Source organism: Papio anubis, chromosome 1 (genome assembly GCF_008728515.1).
Source record: "Papio anubis isolate 15944 chromosome 1, Panubis1.0, whole genome shotgun sequence".
NCBI lineage: Eukaryota > Metazoa > Chordata > Mammalia > Primates > Cercopithecidae > Papio > Papio anubis.
Genome location: NC_044976.1, coordinates 1,432,953 through 1,452,710, shown reverse-complemented (window position 1 = coordinate 1,452,710; position 19,758 = coordinate 1,432,953). Strand labels below are relative to the sequence as shown.

Below are 19,758 nucleotides of genomic sequence, written 5' to 3'. Positions count from 1 at the left end.
ACCTCCTGGGCTCAAGTGATCCTCCTGCCTCAGCCTCCTGAGTAGCTGAGACTGCAGGTGCACACCACCATGCCTGGCTGATTAAAAAAAAATTTTTTCTTGTAGAGATGAGGTATCACTCTGTTGCCCAGGCTGCTCTTAAACTCCTGGTCTCAAGCAATCCACTCACCTAGGCCTCCCGAAGTGCTGGGATTACAGGTGTGAGCCACCGTGCCTGGCCCTCTGTTAAGGGATTAATTATAACTCTTTGCTTCATTATTTGAGGGATTACTTTAGGGTTTACAATTCATGAAGTGAAAGTGGAGCATCATGAAGGGATTGGAGGAGGAGGAAGAGGAAGGGTTGGTCATGCTGTGTCAGGGTAGCAGAGGTACATCTTGACTTACCAGTTACTTTCTTTCTTTTTTATTTTATTATTTTCTCCTGGCAAACTGTGACACAGTTATTTTCAAGAGCTATAATACTACTTCATGTGTAAGAACTGTACAATTGTATACCTTTTTTGCCACTCCCAATTTTTATGCAATTGTTTTCATACATTTTATGTTCATATATGTAATAAAATTAATAATACATTGTTATTTTTATTTAAATGACCACTTAGGTTTTAATGTATGCTTAATAAACAGTAAGCAGTCTCTTCTGTTGACCCACATTGCTGTGGCTTCTGGTTCTTCTTGCTTCTTCCTGTGGATCCATATTTCCATCTGCTCTCATTTTCCTCTGCCTAAAGGACTTAATCTTTAACATTTCTTGTAGTACAGGTTTGCTAGTAATGAATTCTTTCCACTTTTGTATGTCTGAAAACATCTTGATTTTAGTTTCTTTTTTTTTTTTTTTTTTTTTTTTTTGAGTTTTGCTCTGTCACCCAGGCTGGAGTACAATGGCACCATCTCAGCTCACTGCAACCTCTGCCTCCCAGGTTCAAGCAATTCTCCTGCCTCAGCCTCCCGAATAGCTGGGATGACAGGCACCCACCACCACACCCAGCTAATTTTTTTTGTATTTTTAGTAGAGACAGGATTTCACCACGTAGGCCAGGCTGGTCGCAAACTCCTGACGTCAGTTGTTTTCATTAAATTTGGAAAATTTTCAACCATTATTTCTTCCAGTAGTTTTTCTGGCACAGCCTGTCCCATGTGTTACCCATGATTGGGCTACTTGAGGTTGTCCCACTGTTCACCGGTTCCCTTCCTTTCTTCCTTCTTGTTTTTTCTTTCTTACTCTTTTTTCCCTCGATGGTTCACTTGGGATGGCTTCTACAGCTGTACAGTTGAACAACACAGGTTTGAACTGCGGGATCCACTCATACACAGGTTTTCCTCTGCCTCGGCCACCCCCAGAACAGCAAGACCAACCCCTCTTCTTCCTCCTCCTCCTCAGTCTCTTCAGTGTGAAGACAACAAGGATGATCTTTATGATAATCCACTTCCACTTAATAAATAGTAAATATGTTTTTTGGTTTTTGGGGTTTTTGAGATGTCTCACTCTGTCACCCAGGCTGGAGTGCAGTGGTATGATCTCAGCTCATTGCAACCTCCACCTCCTGGGTTCAAGCGATTCTCCTGCCTCAGCCTCCCGAGTAGCTGGGATTACAGGCGCGTGCCACCATGCCCGGCTAATATTTGTATATTTAGTAGAGATGGAGTTTCACCATATTGGCCAGGCTGGTCTCAAACTCCTGACCTCGTGATCCGCCTGCCTCAGCCTCCCAAGGTGCTGGGATTACAGGCGTGAGCCACTGCGCCCGGCCTTGTTTTCTTTTACTATGATTTTCTTTCTTCTAGCTTACTGTATTGTAAGAATACAGTATTTAATAGATACAACATACAAAATACGTGTTAATCAACAGTTTCTGTTATCAGCAAGGCTTCTGGTCAACAGTATGCTATTAGAGTTAAGTCATGGGGGAGTCAGAATTGACATGTGGATTTTCAGCCGTATGGAGGGTCAGCGGCCGGCATTCCCATGTTGGCCCAGGGTCAACCGCATTTCCAGGTTCGTAAATCTTTTCTTCTGCGATGTTTAACCTGTTGTGAGCAACAGCATACTTTTTTATCTCATACATTATAGTTTTCATCACCAGAAGTTTGACATCGTTCTTTTTTCTTACTGATTGATTGATTGATTGATTGATGGAGACGGAGTCTCGCTCTCTGTCTCCCAGGCTGGAGTCCAGTGGCACAATCTCGGCTCACTGCGACCTCCACCTCCCAGGTTCAAATGATTCTCCCGCTTCAGCCTCCCAAGTAGCTGGGATGACAGACACGTGCCACCACACCCAGCTAATTTTTTGTATTTTTAGTAGAGATGGGGTTTCACCATGTTGGCCAGGCTGGTCTCAAACTTCTGACCTCAGGTGATCTGCCCACCTCAGCCTCCCAAAGTGCTGGGATTACAGGTGCGAGCCACCGTGCCCGGCTCTTTGTTCTTTTTTTATATCTTCTGTGTCTCTATTTAACTTTGGAACATGGAATACAGTTATGATGACCATGCTTGAATGTCCTTTACTGCTGATTCTAACATCCGTGTCGGTTTTGGACCGGTTTCAGTCAATGTATTTTTCTCCTTGTTATGGGCCATACTTTCCTGCATTCTTTGCATGCCTCGTAATCTTTGACTGGATGCCAGACATTGTAAATTTTACCTTGTTGGGTGCTGGATATTTTTGTATTCCTGTCAATATTCTTGAGCTTTGTTCTGGGGCACAGTTCAGTGACTTGGAGACAGTCAAGTCCTCCTGGGTCTTGCGTTTATGATTTGTTGGGCAGGTCTGCGGGGGACCTGTCTGCCCCACACCAACGGTTCCCCATGACTGTAGCAAGAACCTTCTGAGAGCTTGTCCCAGCTTCCTGTGACTTCTGAGTTTTTCCAGCCTGGCCGATGAGAACAGGCACCATGCCCAGTCCTGTGTGAGGCCCAGGTCCTGGTCCCTCTTAATTCTTCGGGTGGTTCTTCCCCAGCCTTGTGGAGTTTCGTCCCAGCTGTGCTGACTGGTGCTCCGCTGAGTATTCCAGGGCCTCCTGCAGGCTGCGGGGTCCTCCCTCTACTCAGGGTCCTCTCTCTCCTCTTCGCTGCTCTGCCTTTTGAACTTTAAAACTCTGAGGCCGGGCGCGGTGGCTCAAGCCTGTAATTCCAGCACTTTGGGAGGCCGAGACGGGCGGATCACAAGGTCAGGAGATCGAGACCATCCTGGCTAACACGGTGAAACCCCGTCTCTACTAAAATACAAAAAAAAACTAGCCGGGCGTGGTGGCGGGCGCCTGTAGTCCCAGCTGCTTGGGAGGCTGAGGCAGGAGAATGGCGTGAACCCGGGAGGCGGAGCTTGCAGTGAGCTGAGATCCGGCCACTGCACTCCAGCCTGGGCGACAGAGCGAGACTCCATCTCAAAAAAAAAAAAAAAAAAAAAAAAAACTCTGACTGTGTGCCTTGTTCCCCAGATTCTCTGCTCATTTTTCTCAACTGAGGGGTTTGTTGGACTGTGCCTCAGTTTCCTCTGTCTGCAGCTCATCCTGCACGTTCTCTTAAGGCAGTGGCCACACCGTTTGTTTCCTTCTTTGAAGAATCTGTCCTGAGTTGCCTGGTGTCCGGGATCCTGGTGATCAATTTCATCGCACTTTGTCGGCGTTCTTGGTTGTTTGAACCGGGGTGTCCGTCGATCCCAGTCACTCCGTCCCCATATGGAAGTCCAGCAGGCTACGCTGGTGTTTTTACATTTCACATCTTTGCTTTCTCAGTCACGTCTCCTGCACCAGATCTTAGGCTGGGTTCCTGTTGACCTTTCCTTCTCCATGGGACCTTGACCTCAGAGTCCACATGACCAGGCCCTGGACCTGTGCCTAGTGCTAGGGGTGCAGGGTGTGATACTTCATCGGTGATGATTGGGGACAGCCCTAGGCTCTGAGGCGACCCTCCATCGCCACCCCAAGTGGGAGCCCGCCTGGGCCCTGCTTTGTCCGAATAGCCCATGTTCGCTGAAGTCCAGTCACTTCCCACCTGGGAACCCATCCCAAAGCTTGGCATCCACTCTGGGGCCCTGAACTGGTCTCCTTCCTCTTCTTTTGTTTCTTTTTTTTTCTTTCTTTCTTTCTTTTCTTTTCTTTTCTTTTTTTTTTTTTTTTTGGACGAAGTCTCTCTCTGTCTCCCAGGCTGGAGTGCAGTGGCAATGATCCCGGCTCACTGCAGCCTCCGCCTCCTGGGTTCAAGTGATTCTCCTGCCTCAGCCTCCCAAGGAGCTGGGATGATTACAGGTGTCTGCCACCACCCTTGACTAATTTTTGTATTTTTAGTAGAGACAGGTTTCGCCATGTTGGCCAGGCTGGTCTCAAACTCCTGACCTCAGGTGATCCTCCCAAAGTGCTGGAATTACAGGTGTGAGCCACCGCACCTGGCCTCCTTCCTCTTCCTCTTTGCTCCTCTCAGCACAGCCATCCTGCCTCCACCCACGGTGCCCAAGCCACTCCTCCCTGCTATCCAGCTCCCACGTGGGGTCTTCTGAGTGTGGCTGAACACCCAACTCCGCCACCTCCACCTGCCCAGCAGGGCCCAGAGCATCTGCACTCAGCAACTCAGAGGGACAATGGTGTCCACTCCTTGGGCACAGTCCTCGGGGGGCCACCTGCAGCCTGAGGTTCCCAGGAGCAATGGGGTGCAGGATGAAGCAGCTGACTCAGCAGACACTTGGTGGGCACCGGCTATGTGCCAGGCCCTGTGCTGGGTACCTTGGTGGAGGGACCATCCCCCCGGGTCAGGGTGGGAGATGGGCATGGAAGGCCTGCTATCCGCCAGGGGGATGAGAACCACGTTGGAGGCCCCGGGAGCTTGTGCCAGTGCCACCCCATGCCCCTGACCAGCCCAGGGCCTGGGTGTACCTGAGGTGAACCCCTGAGGCTGGTTGGCAAGGAGATGCCTTCTGATAGTGTGCCACCCCCAGGCTCAGGCAGAGGTGGAGCCAGGGGTCCCCGAGGCCCAGAGCTGGCGATTCAGGATCCAGGACCTGAGGCAAGGGGCACAGGGGTGTTGGGGTGAGTGTGGCCAGCACCAGAGATCCCAGGCCGGGAAACTTCTGCAGGGCATGGGAGAGGAGCAGAGAGGCCACGGAGGGCAAGCCGGGGTACTCAGCCCCCCGGGGCCACGGCCGCCAGCAAATGTGGCCCCGCCGAGTTATAAACACAGTGTCCCAGAGGCCTGCCCCGGGCCCACAGGCAAGTCTTGGTGAGCCCTGTGCCCGCGCCCCCTGCTCCTGGGTGCCTGCGAGTGTTCACTGCCTGCTCCTCTCTCCTGGAAGGCGAGAGTGGCCGGGTCCTGCAGATCTCAGCGGGCGTCAGATACGTGCAGCTGTCGGCCTATTCTGAGGTCAGCTTTTTCAAAGTGGACAGAGACAACCAAGAGACACTCATCCAGACCCCATTGTGAGTACGTGTGACACCAACGAGTTAGTTTTGAGTTTGTTTTGAGTTCATTTAGATCACATTAATTCCTTGTCCTTTTGTCCCTGGAGACCTGGGCTAAGTCCTGGTTATGACAAATGAAATATTCGATGTCTGTTCTAAGGAAACAGCTCCCTTGAATTTCAGTATCTGACCCTTTGCTGTGGTCCCTCTTGCCTTGTGAGACCGCAAGGCCCTAGTCAGAGCCCCCAGTCTCCCCCAGCAATCGGCCCCGAAGCCTCTGGGCCTGGGTCCATATCTGGAGGGGAGACGTCAGGACTCCGGCCCTCGGGTGCTCCTGGGGGGAGGGTCGGCTGCAGAGGTGCTCAGGCCTCTCTTGATGCAGCCAGGAGGGGAACGGCCCTTACCAGCCAGGCCTAGTTGGGCGCCACTCCCCATGCACACATCACCAGGCCTCCCAGGAACACGCTGGACCAGGCCAGTGTGTGCACGAACCCACATGCAAACAGAGGCCTGAGCTGCAGGACTCTAGGAAGAGGCCTCACTCTAAGCCCCGTCACATGACAATCCATGCATTTTCCCATTCACAGTCAGAACTTAGCCGTGCCCCAGGCAACCAGACCTGAGTGTACCGCCACAGCTCTGACACTCCCTTTTCCCACCAGCCCTTCTCCAGAGTTAAGGACGGTCTGACATTTGCAGTAAACTTGGACCCACTGTGAAAGTCAGAATGTACCCAAGAGGTGATGCTGCTGGAGTTGTCATAAAGAATAATGGGGGCCAGGTGCGGTGGCTCAAGCCTATAATCCCAGCACTTTGGGAGGCCGAGACAGGCGGATCACGAGGTCAGGAGATCAAGACCATCCTGGCTAACACGGTGAAACCCCGTCTCTACTAAAAATACAAAAAAATTAGCCGGGCGTGGTAGCGGGCGCCTGTAGTCCCAGCTACTCGGGAGGCTGAGGCAGGAGAATGGCGTGAACCCAGGAGGCGGAGCTTGTAGTGAGCCGAGATCGCGCCACTGCACTCCAGCCTGGGTGACAGAGCAAGACTCCGTCTCAAAAAAAAAAAAAAGAATAGTGGGGGCGGCAGGCAGCTCTTCCTTCACGCTGAGACCTGCTATCTGGCTAGGCCCTTTTTCTCTCTGGGCCTCTGTTGATCCCATCCCAGCAGGAGACCTCCCAGAGAGGCTGAGTAGCACTCCCTGGACTCAGTGTAGGCAAGTCCCTGGGTCCAGGGCACGGACCACGCTGTCTGCCTGCACCCTAGCTTGGTGTGGGGTGAGCAGAGCCAAGCAGCCCCTATTCCTTTGCAGTGGGTTCGAATGCATCCCTTATCCTGTGTCCAGCCCTGCAGCTGGGGTGCCGGGGCCCAGAGCTGCCAAGAAAGGTGCAGAAGCCGACGTACCCCTGCCCAGGAGAGACCTGGAGCTGGATTTGGGTGCCCTCTGTGGCCAGGAGGGCACCCCCAGTGGCCTGCTTGGTAAGTGGAGCTCACAAACCAGTTGGGGGTTGGGGGTGGGTGGGCCCAGGCCCAGCAGTCAAGGGAATGTGCGGTCATGGGGACCCAGAACCAGGCCAGAGCAGGAGCAAGCCGCACCCAGGGTTAGTCGTCACGCGTGGGTGAAAGGAGGCAGGGCCAGGCAGCCGCATCCCCAGACAAGCAGTCCTGGGGGGCTGCGGAGGCTCAAGCCGATTGTTCGTCTCCCCTGAGCCTGGCAGGGGCTCAGCCTCGTAGGGTCCTCAGGGCAGAGTTTCTGGGTCTCCCTGGCTGAGGGCAGCAGACTCACCCAGGCCTTGAGGCCAGTGGCCAGCCTGGACACGGCCCCAGCCACTCCTGCCACCTGGTAGCCCCCACAGTGGCTGCTGGCCGTGGCTCTCTCAAGGTCTGGGTTTCCTGCTGCTCCACTTCTGCACGGGGGGCCTCACGTTTCCTCATGGAGATGAGGCCCAGGTGCTCCGACAGAACCCCCAGCCCCCAACTCTGCCCCCCAGGCTGGGGCCAGTGAGAACGGCACTTCCATAGAATGTGTGGCCTAGACTTCACACGGATCATTCCAGAGTTACTCATGGAGTTGAGTCAAAGCTTCATCCGTCCCATGCAGCACGACGTGCCCGTCAAACCCTCCCATGCAGTGCCAAACCCTCCAGTGCAGTGCAGTGTGCCCATCAAACCCTCCAGTGCAGTGTGTGTGATGGCCACATCAAACCCTCCCGCAGGCAGTAAAGCGTGATCAAACCCTCTCTCGAGAGCGGTAAAGCGATCAACCCTCCTGCAGAAAGTGGTAAGGGCTAAACCTCCAGTGCAGTGGAACTGTGCATTGCCAAACCTCCCCACAGTGCAGTAAAGGCAGAACTGCATGCAGCTGGTATGCATGTCAAGCCCTCCCGCGGCAGCGCTGCATCAACCTCCCATACAGCGAAGGTGTGCACGCTGAACTCCTCCTGCAGCACGGCAGCGCCACAACCCCACAGGAGGTGTGCACGCCAACCCTCCCGCAGCGCCGCTGGGTGTAAGCTAAACCCTCCCGTGACAGCAAGCGGCGGTAAGCGACAAACCCTCCCAGATAGCTGCGGGTGTGGCGCTACTTAAACCCTCCTACAGCGTAGGTATGCTGGCCAAACCCCACGCAGTGAGCCATGTGCATTGCCAAACCTCCAGGCAGTGCAGTGCATGTCCCATGCAGCATGGTGTATGCTTCAACCCTCCCATGCAGCTGAAGTGCGCGCATCAACCCTCCCATGCAGCAGCACGGGTAAAAGTGAAGCGTCAAACCCTCCCATGCAGTGAGCCATGTGCATGTCAAATCCTCCTGTGCAGTGCAGTGTGCATGTCCCATGCAGCATGGTGTGCATGTCAAACCCTCCCATGCAGCGCAGTGTGCGTGTCAAACCCTCCCATGCAGCACGGTGTGCATGTCAAACCCTCCCATGCAGCGCAGTGTGCGTGTCAAACCCTCCTGTGCAGGGCAGTGTGCGTGTCCCATGCAGCGAGCGGTGCGCACGTCAAACCCTCCCATGCAGCACGGTGTGCGTCTCAGTGCCAGAGTGAGGGAACAGTCTTAACAGCGTTGGGAGGCCCTGGGGTGCTGCCAGCTACCAGGTCCTTCTTGCCACAGCCCTGCACCCCAAGGCTCAGTAAACGGGGGTCGGGCATGGGGGTCCCCACTGTACAAATGCCTGGCACTTTGAGTTTGGGGGCCTTTGAAGAGGGCCCAGCTGACAGCTGAGGTCCCCGGCCCCTAGAGCTGGGATCTGAGCCTGGGGTGCTGCTTGAGGAGGACACAGGCCACAGGTTCCTGGGTCGAGGAGCACAGGGCAGATCTGAGAGGTTGTGGTGAGCCCAGATTCACAACTTAGCGGGGATGGGCTGTGCGCCACCACCTTCCGCACGCAGGTAAATGTCCCAGGTTTGATGAGATGCCCCGAATCATCCCCAAATGCGCCTCATATGCCAGCCCTTGTCACCTGCCTTGGCCGATGCGAGCTCAGTCCCTGCCATGTCTCTGCCCGGCCCTGCCCACCCCACTCAGCCCCAAGTCCCCTGGAGGCTGTCTCCAGGATTTGCACAGATGGCACCACCACCGCCTCCCCAAATTCCGAGGCCTCTCCACTCTAGACCTGAGCCCCACCTGCCACCCCTGAGTCCTCACAGTCTCCTGACCCGGCTGTCCCACTCGGGGGAGCCCCAACTCCGACCCTCCAGGCCCCTGGGGCAGGCAGGCAGGGCCAGCCCCTCCCAAGCCGGAGTCTGGTGAGCCTTGGTCTGGACCCCCCTTTCCTGTCCCTTAAGCCAGCCTAGCAGGCCCCAAAGCCTCCTTCACATCTTCCTGCCCAGGTGTGCCTGTCCCAAGGGTGCCCCAGACCTCAGCGCAGCCAGCCACACTACCTCGTGGGCTCAGCTCAGCTCCAGGCTCTCCTGCAGCGAGACAGGGCTGAGGGGTGTGGTTGGCAGGCTGTGCCTGCACCCTCTCTCCCGGGCACTGTGTGGCCTGTGACCCTCCTGGTCACTGTCTGCAGCAGCCCCTCTCAGCAGCCAGCACTCTTGGCCGGTCACTTGGCCCCAAGTTCTCCCTGAGGATCCGTGACTCACACAGCTTAAGTGGGAGGAAGCAGCAGCGAAATGGCCCTCGCCGTCCTGGGAAGAGCCTCCGCCACCAGGGCCACCTTCCATGCCTGTGCCCCTGCCCCCGGAAACCTCACCCAGCTGGTGGCCAGAGCCCCAGAGCCTCAGAGCCTCGGGGGTCTGCTTGTAGGGAGCTCGTTCTTCTAGGATCAGATGAGGCTCCGTCAAACAACGGCTGTGAGCGGAGCAGCAAGCCCGGCGTCATTCTTCATATAAAAGAGCATGCGGGCATCCCAGGTGGGACAGCAGGGCCCGGCGCCTCCACGGGAGGCCAAGGCGGCCAAGCCTCGGGCCAGCAGGGCCATGGGGGGTCCAGCCCGCGCCCCCTCGTCTGCCTTTACCTCAGTTTATAGAAGCAGTTTTATGCCGCATAGGTGGAATAGCTCTCATATTTCTGCATAAAAATACTTACTGGGCGCCACGCCTTCTACTTGGAGAGATTTTCGGAGCCAAGGTCTCAATTAAAACCAGCCTTGTGCCTGCATTGCACCCTACCCCGCGCGGGCCCCTGCACCAGCCCCACTGCCTGGGTCTGGGGGCCTCCCCCAACTCTCAGCCCGGCCCAGGCTATTTCTGGCTTGACGATGATGTGAGTGTCCAGCCATAAATTATCCAGCACAAAAGAAATATGCCTTGGGAAACCTAGAGGTACATGCGTTTGTTTTTGTAAGACCTGCTGGGGCTTGAACCCCAGACATTTGGAGTTTGGTGCCAAGCTCTGCCTAGGGCTCATGGGTGCATCCAAGACCAACCCTGGGAGGCTGGGCTGCTGCTTTCACACTGATGTGAAACTAAACCTCTCTGTGCCTCAGTTTCCTCATCTATAAAGGGAGGGTAACAGCAGTGTCCACCCCAAGGACGGATGACTGAGTACACATGCTGGCCTCCACCCCGACCTGTGCAGGGGCACCCTGGAGGGGAGGAGCCTGGCCTGGGGTCTGGTGCAGCCAAGTCCATGCTGAGAAGAGGAGGGGGAGGCCAGAGTCAGGGAGGGGCTCTCCAGTAGGCTCCTACTTCCTTTCCGTCACCCAGGCTGGAGTGCAATGGCATGATCTCAGCTCACTGCAGCCTCCACTTCCCAGGCTCAGGCGATCCTCCCGGCTCAGCCTCCAGAGTAGCTGGGACCACAGGCACGAGCCACCATGCCTGGCTAATATTTTGTGTTTTTTTGTAGAGACAGGGCCTCGCCATGTTGCCCAGGCTGGTCTCAAACTCCTGAGTCCAAGCGATCCTCCCGCCTCAGCCTCCCGAAGTGCTGGGATCACAGGCTGCTTTCACTTCCCTTTTCTTAAAACTGGAGAACTCCCTCGCGGGAAGGGGCGGGGCGGGCATGTGTCCCCGGGGCACGGTCGGCAGGGTCCTTGCTTTGTCTGTCTCCTGTCTCAGCGACTGGGCCAAGGACCCAGCAGGACTCACCCTAGCACCACACCCAACTAATTTTTGTATTTTTAGTAGAGATGGGGTTTTGCCATGTTGGCCAGGATGGTTTCGAACTCCTGGCCTCACGTGACCTGCTCGCCTTGGCCCCTCAAAGTGCTGGGATCACAGGCATGAGCCACCATCCCAGCCTCTTTAGTCTTTATCTTCCCTTCTTTATGTAATCCATAATGCCATTTAGGACTGATTGATCGGGCTTGCTGCTTCCAGACCCCTTCATTCCATGCAGCAGTTGACACAAACTTTTCTTCCCAATTCCCATCTCCCGTTGAAAGTCTGCCCCCAACATGTGGCCTTCACAGCACCCTAGGACATGGTGGGTTCTCCCTGCCCCAGGACAGCAGGGTGCTGGGCAGAGGGCCCCACTCAGTACCTGGAGCCCAACCAGTCCCCCACCACAGCCCTCAGGCCCTAGGGGATTGGGGATGCTGGCCAGGAGCCCTACAGAGGAAACGGAGTCATTTCGAAGTTTCAGTTCCAGCCGGGACAGCATTCATCCCCAAGTAGGAGAAAACTAAAATAATGATGGCTTAGACAAGAGTAGTCCTGGCCGGGAGGCTGGAGGTATCAGCCCCACTGTGTCAGGAACCCAGCTCTGTCTACCTGGGCCTACCAGCATCACCCCGAGGTCTGGGGCAGCTCCCGGAGCCCCCTCCCTCAGTCAGCAACCCCTGCTCAGGCCTGGAAGGGGAAGCCAATTCCAGACAGGCCCAGGCCCAGCCACAGGGAGGCCCCAGAATCAAGGAAGACCTCACAACCAGCCAGCGGGGACCAGGGGCCGGCTTTAGCCATCGTCCTGAAAGAAAACAAAAGGTGCCGTTCTGAGGCTGTCCCGCGTGTCCAGGGAAAATACACCAGGAATCATTTCCTTGTAAGCGTGAACTTCACATTCTCAAAAAAAACAAACCAAAGTCCCTTGCTCACACTCGTCCCTGGCCCGGTCACAGCGCTGCTTGCTTGGCTCCCAGACGGGCGTCCTTCCCTCTGGCCAGACCCTTGCCAACGGGTGGGCCCCGTTGAAGCCTCTGGCCTGGCCTGCAGTGCGTCCTGGGGCCGCGTGCAGCTGTGCTGGTCCCAGCCTCAAGTTTCCGTCTCTGTGCTTACCTGGGAGAGGGCTGGGGACCACGGGATGCAGGATGCCCAGTAAGACCCCTGTCCCGTGGCTGCAGAGATGGCACCTGTGGAAACGTGCCCACCCCGCACCAACCATGGCACGCCCTCCAGCCACCAAGCAGGATCTGCCACGCGGACGGCCACTCATGTGCAGGGCAGAGATGTCAGGCCAGAGAGCTTCAGGCCAGAAGATAATCCAACATGAGGCCTGAAGGAAACTCGGGCCAGAAAATCTCCAGGGTACCTGCCTGCCGAAGTCCCTTCCGAGGACTCTCCTGAGCCAGTGGCTGAGACACGTGCATCCATGGCGGAAGCTCCAGGTCTGGGCAGCCCTCTCCCCGCAGTCACAGGCTGCGCACACTAGGAACACCTACCTGCAACAAAGCCCGGCCACAGCCAGAGAGCAGGATGGCTCTCGCCAGGCCCCTGGGGTTGCTCCCCGCCGCTGACCCCCTGCTGCGTGGCACAGGCTTCCCCGTGGCCCTGCCACTTTGGCTTCCTCCCGGCAGGCCATGTGCTTAGGATGAGACATGGCTGCTTTTAGCAAACAACACTAGGGTGACTTCAGTCCAGCCAAGATGACTTCTCACTCACATCAGAGCTCAAGAGGGAGAGGTGAGCTCCCTCCCCAGCCACTGGGGACCCCAGTTCCTGTTACCTGTTCTGCCACTGTCATCTTTCTGCACCACCTCATGGTCCTGGATGGCTGCACAGGCTCTAGCCATTATGCCCCTATTCCAGCTAGCAGAAAGGGGGAAGCATAAGTAGCAAGGAGAAGGGCCCTCCCCTTCTTTTTTTTTAATTGCTCTATGCGTTTATTATTAGCTATTATTATTGCAGAACGAGGGGACAAAAAGCTCACAAACACTCTACACAATTTCATAAGACACATTGCAGGGGAAAAAGTGACTGAGATGGATCAACAGTATGCTAGGGTGTTGATGGACGCATTCATCGGGGAGGTGGACCTCTAATTCCTAGTGGAGGGGGCCTCATTCCTGGAGGGGGCATGCCTTCCGGCGTCCCTCAAGCAGGGGGAAGCCCAATTGGTAGGTAGGCCTGTGGGTGGCCTCATACCAGGTTCAGAAGCACCATGTTTTAACTGTGGACATCAGATGTGGTGGAATGGCAATCATGACCGTGGGCCAGAGGAGCAAGATGCTGCTGCACGTGGCCCGCAGAATGAGACGTATCCTACAAGATGGCGGAGTCTTCACTGGCACCTTTAAGGCTTTTGATAAGCGTGTGAATTTGGCCCCTGCGATTGTGAGAGTTCAGAAAGATGAAACCAACGATTGCGAAGCGACCAGAACGTGAAGAAAAGCGGGGTCAGGGCCCCCCCCCTTCTTTTTTTTTTTTTTTTTTTTTTTTTTTGAGACGGAGTCTCGCTCTGCCGCCCAGGCTGGAGTGCAGTGGCCGGATCTCAGCTCACTGCAAGCTCCGCCTCCCGGGTTCACGCCATTCTCCTGCCTCAGCCTCCCGAGTAGTTGGGACTACAGGCGCCCGCCACCGCGCCCGGCTAGTTTTTTGTATTTTTTAGTAGAGACAGGGTTTCACCGTGTTAGCCAGGATGGTCTCGATCTCCTGACCTCGTGATCCGCCCGTCTCCGCCTCCCAAAGTGCTGGGATTACAGGCTTGAGCCACCGTGCCCAGCCAGGGCCCCCCCCCTTGTAAAGACGCTTCCTGGAGGCGCCACCCTCACTGCCGCTGCTCAGAACTTGGTTACACGGCCCGGCCACACCAGGCCACACAGCCAGACGAGGCCACACAGAGACAAGAAGCGCAGCAAAGACTCTGTTACCGGAGGAGGAGGGGAGAATGGCTCTTTGCCAAATGGCTCGTCACGAATGACCCCTGCTGGGTCCCCACAGGTGCACCAACCGACTTGAAAGTCCTGGAGAGGGCTGGCAGGCAAGGACCTGAGTCTCCAGTCACCCCTGCAGGAGGAGCCCAGGGACCCTCACTCGCTTCTCTGGTAAGGAATTGGGTGGGGTGCCCTGCCGTGACCCTGAAACAGCCTTTAGTCTCACCCTCCATCTCCACAGACTCTACGCCTGCCGCTTTTGCAGTGAAAGCCCAGTGCTAGGGGTGAGTGTGTAGGGAGCGTGGGAGACGGGCGCTGACCCGGCCACCCTGGGCAGCTGTGCTCAAGCAGCACCCCCGCCAGTCCCAGCTGGACTTTGCCTGGCAGGACACCCGACAGGCCTCACTGTGGCCTCTGCCCCGGGGGTCGTGCGTGGGGACCGAACAGTGGGATGTGCTGCCTCCCCGCGCTGCTCCACCTGCCACAAAGACAAACTGGAATGTTCTCAGCCACCTCCAGACTTCACAGCCTCTGGGCTTTGGGGCACAGAGGTCGGGCTGCCCTGGGGAGAGGAGGGAGAGAAGGAGGGCTTTGAGAGAGCACGGACATGAGTCAGACCTGAAATCAAGCCAAGCCAAGCCGCCTCACGTTTTAAAGCAATTGCCAGTGTCTCAGCATGTTCTGAAGCTCAGGGCGACGGCCAGGGGCCGATAAACACCTGCCACAGATGCCCAGCACACCTGTGTCACCCCCGTGCCACCCCTGAGGTCTCTGGACTGAAGGAAACAGAAGGCCCCGGGAGGCACCTCCTGCTGGGTCAAGGCCACTGGGGTCTCCCAGGAGCACCTCCAGCCCCGCCCCTCATGCCCATGTTGTGGGGAGCACAGGCCTTGCTCCACTGTCTGTGGAGGAGGCTGGAAATTCAACCCAGCCGTGCCCACCCCAGGGACAGGCTTCCCGGGAGCTCACACTCGCCCCCAACAAACTGACGTGGACTCGGGGTCCCAGGCGTCTTTCCTCGCAGACCCACCAGCAGCCGGGAGCAAACCCTCCAGAAACCTGCCTTTCGCTCATAGAAATAAGTTGACAAAGAGGGCAAATCCTTTCTCTTTCTGGAGGCCTAATGTCAGTGATACGTAATTGCACATCACAGTATTTTATTATTTTGTTGATATGAAATGTTTCAGTTGTTTAGTTGTTTTTAACTTTCAAATAAGGATTTGCATTTCGTTGAGAAGAAAAGATGATTTCCAAGGCGTGGACTATTGCCAGATACTCTAAACCCTATTTTGGTTAAATTACAGCACCCAGATTTTAGTAACAAAGCACATTGATTTTATATTCAAAGGATTTTTATATTTAGTCTCTTAACCTTTTGTAATTCCCACCCACAGCTTGCAGCGAAGAACCCTTTTGTGTCCCTTGTTGTCAGTGGGGTGTCTGCCTGGGCCCCGTAATTTGGGCCATTGAGTTGGAGTGCAGGTGCTGCCCATGGCGGGTGGACACGGTCAGGCCGGCTGGGCCCCAGTGCCTCAAACAATCCCCTGGGAATTGGATTTGGGAACGTAGAGAGGCTGCAGGCATGAGAGGACGTCAGGTTGCTTTTCTTTTCTTCTTCTTCTTTTTTTTTTTTTTTTTGGTTTAATGCACAAAACCCTCCCAGTGAATATTTTCAACAGATCTGAGTGGTTTCTCTTTTTCATGTGTTGGACAAATGGTTTTGAGTATTCATCAGATGGGATCTATGAAGAATCAATCATTATTGTAAGATGATTTTAAAAATCAAGGTGCCCTCTGCCACTAATTCAATCTTGCCAGTAAAAGTGTCTGAATGTGCAGCAGAGAATTTCAGGAAATTTCATTGCCTCGTGGGGTGATAACAGCTTTAAATATTAATTGTCTATGGTTAATTATGGCAGAGTAGCATGAAAGAGCCATATTTTTAAAGGAATGTTTGTGCTATAAATTCTTTTTCTAGGAATCACATCATATAGAGGGACTGTCCCAGAAAAATACAGTATAAAAAGATATCATGTTGCTTCCAATGCCAGAACAGCGGATGAAAATGGAAATGAACTCAGACTTCAGGGTGTGCGTCTGTCTAAAACTAAGCAGGGATGTTGGAGGGGCAAGGTTAATTCTCTGCCTTCAGGCAGGCGTGTGGGAGCCGAGGGGCTCTTTGGCTGGCAGGCGGGTGGAGCACCCCTCCCTTGGGGTTAAGCAGCCTCTTTGGAGGTGGCTGCTCTTTTGGGTAAAAGCTTAAGCTTTCAGGTTCCCTCCTCCTCCACAGGTCCTTTTCTCTTCTCTCAGGTTCCTTCCTGTTCTTCCCTCCCCTTCCCGCCTGGAACAATTCAGTCCTAAAGCCATCAAGTCCTGCCAAGTGAGGTAGCCATTGGGGTCTCAGAGCTGTGTCTGGGTGTTGGGCCCAATGGAGCAGGGAAGCCCCCAAGCACGGGGCCTGAGGGGGTGATGGAGGCAGCGTCCATGGGGTATCCCTGCGCTGAGGGGTGCAGCAGGGCCTACAGACACAAAGAAGGGGGGACAAGAAGGAACCCGTGGGCTTGCATTCAGGGGTGTGAACTGGGGGTTTGCATCATAGAGAGGAAAGTGAACCTGTGCGTTTGTGTGCATGTCTGTGTACACACGGCTGTGTGTGTGTGCACGTATGTGTATGTGCCTGCACAGGTGCGCGTGTGCATATGTGTGTGCGTGCCTACGCAGGTGCATGTGTGCGTGCGTGTGCGTGCCTGCACAAGTGTGTGTGCGTGCACGTGCATGTCTGCGCAGGTGCGCATGTGCATGTGTGTGCGTGCCTACGTGTGTGTGCGTGCTTGCGCAGGTGCATGTGCGTGTATGCCTGCGCAGGTGCATGTGTGCGTGTCTGCACAGCTACACGTGTGCATGTGTGTGTGTGCGTGTGTGTGCACCTGCACGTGTGTGTGTGCACATGCGTGTGCATCCGTGTGTATGCATGCACAGGTGAGCATGCGTGTCTGTGCAGGTGCATGTGTGCATGGGTGTGCGTCTGTGCAGGTGCACATGTGCATGTGTGCATGCCTGCACAGGTGCGTGTGTCCATGCGCATGCGTGTGCCTGCGCAGGTGCATGTGTGCGTGCCTGCACGTGTGTGTGTGTGTCTGTGCAGGTGCGTGTGTGTGTGCAGGTGCGTGTGTATGCCTGTGCAGGTGTGGGGGTGGGGGAGGTGTGTGTGCGTGTGCACTCACTGGCTCTGCCAGGGCCCGTGGGCAGCGGCTCCCCAGCAGGCAGGAGCAGACACAGCACCCAGGTTCGCATCTGAAAAAAACCGGGGTTCCCTGGAGAAGCAGCAGATCCGGGCTGGGGCAGGATGGAGGAATTTCCCCCACGGAGGGCAGAGGGAGGAGGAGTCAGCTCCCCATGCAGACGCCCCACCACCCTCACGGAGCCATCACGGTGGATTCCACTGGTACTGGATCAGTGAAAATCCTGCCCCACTCGGTAGTGTGGGCTGAGCAGACCACAGCGTCCCATCCATGCCTTTCCTGCCAACGATGCGTAACCCAGGTCTCTCTGTGATGAGACCTCAGACAAGGCCACACGGGGGAACCTTCCCTGAAAGGCCTGGCCTGGAAGCTTCAAAGACGCCAGGACCATGGCAGTCAGGGAAAAGTCCGGGAATGTTCCGGACCGACGGAGACTGAAGACACAATGACAGCTCTCTGCAATAGGTGGTCCCAGGCTGATCTCCTTCCTGTGAGGGACATCACTGGGCCATGGGAAAGCCCAGGCTGGGGTCTGACCCTGAGGCGTGCCCTGCCCCAGGACGACTGTGCTGGGTTATGTGAGGTGAAAATCTTCCTGGTTTGTAAAATGCGCTCAAGGACGTGGAGTGAGAAACAAATTCAGCAACGAGGCTGGGCGCGGTGGCTCACACATGTAATCCCAGCACTTTGGGAGGCCGAGGCGGGCAGATCATGAGGTCAGGAGATCGAGACCATCCTGGCTAACACGGTGAGACCCCGTCTCTACTAAAAACACAAAACTTAGCCGGGCGTGGTGGCAGGTGCCTGTAGTCCCAGGTACTCGGGAGACTGAGGCAGGAGAATAGCGTGAACCCGGGAGGCGGAGCTTGCAGTGAGCCGAGATCTCGCCACTGCACTCCAACCTGGGCCACAGGTTGAGACTCCGTATCAAAAAAAAAAAAAAAAAAAAAAAACGGACTTTCAGATGGCCCAGGCAGGGAAAACATTCTTTGTACTCTACCTGTGACTTTTCTGTAAATGTTTGATTAAACATTTACCCCAAAATGGAAAATACCAGTGCACTCTGCACACAGGGCAGCAAGGGAGTGACGGAGGCAGAGGGGGCCGAGCAGGAGCCTCGAGGCCGCAGCAGCCGCGCAGTCCACCCCCTGCCCCGCAGTCAGAATCTAACCCTGAGGCCATCGGGAGCATGGCACGGGCAGCCACGGCGGGGAAGACACCTGTGTGGCCCCATCCCCCGCACCGAGACCATGGGGCCAGCAGCTGACTTGGGGTGCTGATCCTCCCGCCTCAGCCTCCCAGCACTTCAGAACATTCCTGGGCCTTTCCCAGACTGCCGGGGCCCTGGCATCTTTGAAGCTTCCAGGCCAGGCCTTTCAGGGAAGGTTCCCCGTGTGGCTTTGAGGTCTCATCACAGATGGAGGCTGCATCTCTGGCAGACGCGGAAAAGGGGAGACAAGATAGAACCCATGGGCTTGGGGCGTGTGAGCTCGGGGTGTGTGTCATAGAGATAAGAGGAAACATCCGTGTGTGCGTGTGTGTGTGTGGCCTCATACACGCGGCTGTGTGTGTGCTCCTGCTCTCCCCTGGCAGGGCCTGTGAGCAGCGACGCTGCTGGTGTGAGCTTGGCTGGCGTGGGCACCTGGGCACCTGGGGTCAGAGCTGCTCACTGCAGCCTGGCCCTAGGCCCTCGGCACAGTTTCTGTTCCTCAAGGAGGCCCTCGGACACAGAGCCCCTATGTTGCCAGCTAGAGTGCCTTCATCTCCATCTCTGGTCAGCCGCAATGCTGCTGGCAGCCTGTGTCCACTGGCGAGGGGCAGGTGCTGGGATTGGCCCTCTGAGCGGCCTGAGGGTCCAGCTGGCAGGGCAAAGGGTCTCCCGGTGCAGAGCCTGGCCCTTGTTGTTCAGAGCCACGTAGGGTGAGCCCGAGGCTCTCCAAGGAGGACGGAGGCGAGGCAAGTGCCCCGAATTGTCCTGTGTCCCCCAACAAGGCTGGCCCACACTGGCCGCCAACAGGGAGCAGCGGGGGAGTGCGTGGCTGCTGCCCCAGCAGGTGGCAGGCTGTGGGTGTGCAGGCCTGGCCCTGGCCCGGTGGAAGGAATGGGTTGGAGGTGCCAGGGGCAGACACAGACCCTGAGTGTGGCAGCCTGAGGACCGCCTGTGCCTGTGCGAGGGTGCGGGTGCATGTGGCCACCCATGAGTACAGAGCGTGAGGACATGTAGATCCCTCCCGGCAGCTGACACTGTCTTCGTTCCTCTCATTTGGTGCCAACAGAGAGATGGTGATGCTCCCTCTGGCAGAATTCTGCATTTGGGGACTTGGCATTTGCTGCTGGAAGGTGGAGGTGGCCCCCCTAGGACCTCCGTGGCCAGCTTCAGCCCTGCCCCAGGCTCTGCAGGTGGCCGTTGTGGCTCATACAGCCCGCAAGTTGGCACAGCGCTCCCCCTTTCCCTTCCCACTGGGGCGGCTGGGCCCCATCTGTGCAGCGCAGGGACAAGGCCCCCGGGGACGGAGGCCGGAGCAGGCCAGGGTCATCACACTTGCCCCGAGAGGCCAGCAGGGACCAGCGTGTCCTTTGCACAGCCCAGCCCACGCAGGATCCCTGTCCAGAGGAACTGCTGTCTGTGCAGTCCCCACCCCTGGC

At 56.1% G+C, this 19,758-nt stretch overlaps 1 protein-coding gene across 4 annotated transcripts in view; it reads left to right on the top strand.

Moving 5' to 3' along the window:
- MORN1 (MORN repeat containing 1) overlaps positions 1-19,758 on the top strand; it is a 72,476-nt gene that overhangs the window by 27,691 nt on the left and 25,027 nt on the right. For 3 of the 4 annotated variants that reach the window (XM_003890993.3, XM_021935151.2, XM_021935158.2), the window contains exons 9-10: positions 5,288-5,411; positions 6,706-6,872. In XM_003890993.3, coding sequence (XP_003891042.2) covers positions 5,288-5,411; positions 6,706-6,872 — 291 coding nt within the window. Of the gene's footprint in view, positions 1-5,287; positions 5,412-6,705; positions 6,873-12,121; positions 13,426-19,758 lie in introns of those variants that run through there. The other variant, XM_021935154.2, reaches the window with a different exon arrangement.